Raw genomic sequence first — 3,497 nt, forward strand, 5'->3', positions numbered from 1 at the left:
GCATCAGCATGCATGCCACCGTGCGCGCATGTTTGCTCCCAGCTGAACTTGGGGCCGTGCGCCGTGCGTGCCCATGACGCATGCCGCGCTCGACTGTGCGTGGCAACTTGCACTGCATTAGTTATCGGGGACGCAGGTAAATTAAGTGTTTTGTTTAGGCTCTAACAGATCAGATGCAGCAAGTTTGATTTTTAATTGTTACCGGTTTGACGTCTGTCATAGTGCTGTTGAGATGTGTCAGTAGACTCCGTTGGAGTATGCTCGCTATCGGACTGAGTGCGATCTCACCTCAAGCTAATCCATCTACCCCAGTCTCGTGGAAAAGAATCTTGATTAATTAATTGATCATTACAATTGCCAGCAACAAAATGGAAATGGGAGCACTCCCATATCGGCTAACAGCCCTTTTGGCTGCTCAATGTACTCTGAGTGAAGCTGTGAGCATGCATAGCCTCGCGAATTCGTCCGGACTGGACACCACAGGTTCATCCTCCGATCCGGTTGACCTTATATTAGTTGATCTTCTTGCAGTCCAGCCTGATCTCCGTGGGCGTGTCCGCCGACGGCATGAGGCTGCCCATCTTCACCATCGCCTTGCCGAAGTCCATGGCGAATGTGTCCGGGTTGCGCATGTACACCTTCACCATGATGTCCTGCGAGCCGCCGTTGTACAGCTCCTGGTCCGAGTGGAAAAGCCCCTGCTTGTTAACGAGGTTGTCGTAGTAGGTGGTGTCGAACCAGGTCGGCGTCGACACGTCGATGGGCGCGAGCGCGGCGTCGCCGCCGGTCTGCGGGCACGTCAGCTTCCGGAGCGCCGCGAACTTGGGGTCGATGTTGGTGTCGTTGTAGATGCGGTCGCGGAAGGTGGCGCACCGGGCCTGCCCGAGCGAGTGCGCGCCGGACAGCGCCGTCATGTCCCGCGGCGTCAGCCCCTTGTTGCCGAACGTGGTGATCAGGCCGGCGAGGCTGGACGCCGGGCTCGGGAGGTTGGAGTTGGCCGCGCTCTGGCTCGCGTTCCGCGCGTCGCGGCGGCCCAGCTGCACCGTCCACGTCGGCCCGCCGAGCTGCATTGTACAGTAGTATGAATCTCTATATAGGAATGCATGGATCGATCGCGGATGAACCAGAGCAACTGATTACCAGGTTGACGCTGTCCCGTGCGGCGAGGGCGACGATGTCGGCGCAGGAGACGGTGGCCTTGCAGGCCGCCTCGACCTGGGCCTTGATGGTGTCGATGACGTCGTAGCCGCGCACCGAGTTGGCGTTCGGCCCCGCATTTTTCTCGCCGGTGAAGTTGGCGGTGTCGTCGAGCAAGATCGACGCGTCGCAGCCCTGCGCAGGAACACTTCGACATCAGCAAATCAACTATATTAGCCGACGAAATGGCACCACTGTAGTGTACTCCCACTCACATTGACGAAGCAGTCGTGGAAGAACAAACGGAGGATGGAGGCGCCCATCCGCGGCTCGGCCGCGACGGCCTGCGTCATCGCCGCCCGCACGATGCCCGGCAAGCCGGGGCACCTCCGGTCGTAGAACTTGGGCGTCAGATACGCACCCTCGGAGCCGGCGAAAAGCGGGGCCAGGACAGCGGCGGCCATGAGCAGGCACCTCACCGCGGTGGCGGCCATAGCTAACGACGAGCTAGTAGATGAGGAAGCCCGTACTGTTTAATGGTTTGATGAGAAGGGAGGCATGGCTTTAGGAGCGTATATATAGTGTGCGTGCGTGCGTCTCCGTATAGCTACCTCGTGCTTGCATATGGCGGCAGATGCTCCGGGGAGGGGGGTGATAGGCTGGACGCCGGAAGTCGAGCTGTACGGGCTGACTAATGTGGTTGCCGAGGACGGACCGGCGGGGAAGGTGACGGTGGGCTGATTAAGGTTGGACGCTAGCGCTAGCGCCGCATCAGATCAATGCGGAGCACGACGGCGTGGATCACATCGATGCAGCGATGCATGCAACTTGGGAGTGAGGAATATGTTGGAATGATTGACGCATATGGCCTCATGGGATGGGATGGGATGGGATGGGAGTGGATGCGTACATGCAGATGTATACTGTCGTCAAGACAGGGCAGGACTCCTTTGACTCTTGTTAATACGCAAAGTTCATGGTACAATTTCCTTCAATTCATTATTTTTATAACGGGCTAACATTGATCAACTTTGCAGTCCCCGCTGATCAACTGTGAGCATCTCTAACCCTGCCCCTATCATATGGCTTTCCAAACGACCCCCTAACACTCAAGTCCTCCTTTCAAGAAAAAAGAAAAATTAATTCCTCCGGTTTCGAGAAGTTCAATTTTTTCGCACCTAGCCTTACTTAAAATCCGCAACTTCTCGAAAGCTCGAGGCACAAATAGTCATTTCAAACACAAATTTAAACTAGATTAGCATACAGTTATAATAATAGCAAATAAAATTCACAGTAGGGGATATACCCTACTGTTTTTTGGTCAAAAAAAATAATAGCACATAAAACATAAAAACACCTTAATTATGCAAAGCTACAATAGATTCGTAAATAACTAAAGCTAAAATGAGCTAATGCAATGTAAAACTACTCCACATTGAAGGAGAGATCGATGACTAGCGCCTTGCCGGATCCCAGGGCCTCGTGGTCAGGGATGCCCCTCCGCATCCACGCCATTGGCTCACGGTCGTTAGGGTCGGTGCCACCGAGCTCTGCGAACATGACGTCGTGATCCCTCTCCATAATGGCTATGGTCCGACAGTTGAGCTCAACCTTGCACTCGTCCTCCACCAAGCCCTCAATGTGCGGTGCTCTGCCGCTGCATTGTGATCGACAAGAACAGTGGTGACGACGCGCTTGAACTATGCCTCGGCGAGGGAGCGCTCATAATCCCATTCCACCTCATCCCACAAGACAACCCACGCCGCTCTACCTCTTCACCCTCGACCTCTACCATCTCCCCATCCTCCTCCTCCAACAACAACAACAACAACAACGGGGAGGAGGAGGAGCTCGAATTGGCGCCCGTGGGGACGATAGACTCATGCGAGGTGACAATTGCGGCCACCTCCGCCTCGATTTCTGCCCGACTGGTGGAAAGCATAGTCCGGATGGTGGACCGGTGATGCGACATGAACCGGGCTCGGGGTGTCAAAAGGAGGGGTTTTATAGCCTAGCAGGGACCATTTGGGTGACACACTGACGGTTACACCATGAATGCGCTCAGAGGAGGAGAGAGAAGGTTCCAGAAGAATACTAGTTTTCTGCGAAATTTTGAGCAACGGGTATAAGTTTTGTGGGAGATCTTCAAATATTTGAGTTAAGGGTTTGAAGGAATTTATCCTCCCTTATAGCCGGATAGGGGATCAGTTATAGTTGGTCTAACTCCTCAAACCAGAAAAGTTTTGAGGAGCATAACTTTTTGGGAGGGAAGGGGTAGAGATGCTCTTAAAATGTTCCTTTTTTCTAGATCATATAACACCCACTCATCTAGATACGATAGGAATGTTTTTTCTTCAGGA

The 3,497-nt window shown here is 53.7% G+C and overlaps 1 protein-coding gene across 1 annotated transcript; it reads right to left on the reverse strand.

The window, feature by feature from the left end:
- Nucleotides 1–317: 317 nt before the first annotated feature.
- On the reverse strand, nt 318–2,188 carry LOC147960274 (peroxidase P7-like). Its single transcript, XM_087537771.1, has 3 exons — nt 1,413–2,188; nt 1,141–1,332; nt 318–1,064 (listed from the first exon to the last, which is right to left on the reverse strand). Exons 1-3 carry the CDS (start codon nt 1,629–1,631, stop codon nt 513–515), a joined length of 963 nt encoding a protein of 320 aa, XP_087393897.1. The 5' UTR covers nt 1,632–2,188; the 3' UTR covers nt 318–512.
- Between the last annotated feature and the right edge of the window lie 1,309 nt (nt 2,189–3,497).

This window comes from Triticum urartu, chromosome 7A, assembly GCF_056163025.1.
Source record: "Triticum urartu cultivar PI428250 chromosome 7A, HENAU_Tu73, whole genome shotgun sequence".
NCBI classification, from domain to species: Eukaryota; Viridiplantae; Streptophyta; class Magnoliopsida; order Poales; family Poaceae; genus Triticum; species Triticum urartu.

Excerpts from the sequence above, each read along its gene's own strand:
- LOC147960274 (XM_087537771.1), bottom strand. The coding sequence starts at position 1,631 with ATGGCCGCCACCGCGGTGAGGTGCCTGCTCATGGCCGCCGCTGTCCTG. Across the intron at positions 1,333-1,412 it reads TCCACGACTGCTTCGTCAAT|GGCTGCGACGCGTCGATCTT; the intron begins GTGAGTGGGAGT and ends GTTCCTGCGCAG. Across the intron at positions 1,065-1,140 it reads CACGGGACAGCGTCAACCTG|CTCGGCGGGCCGACGTGGAC; the intron begins GTAATCAGTTGC and ends TGTACAATGCAG.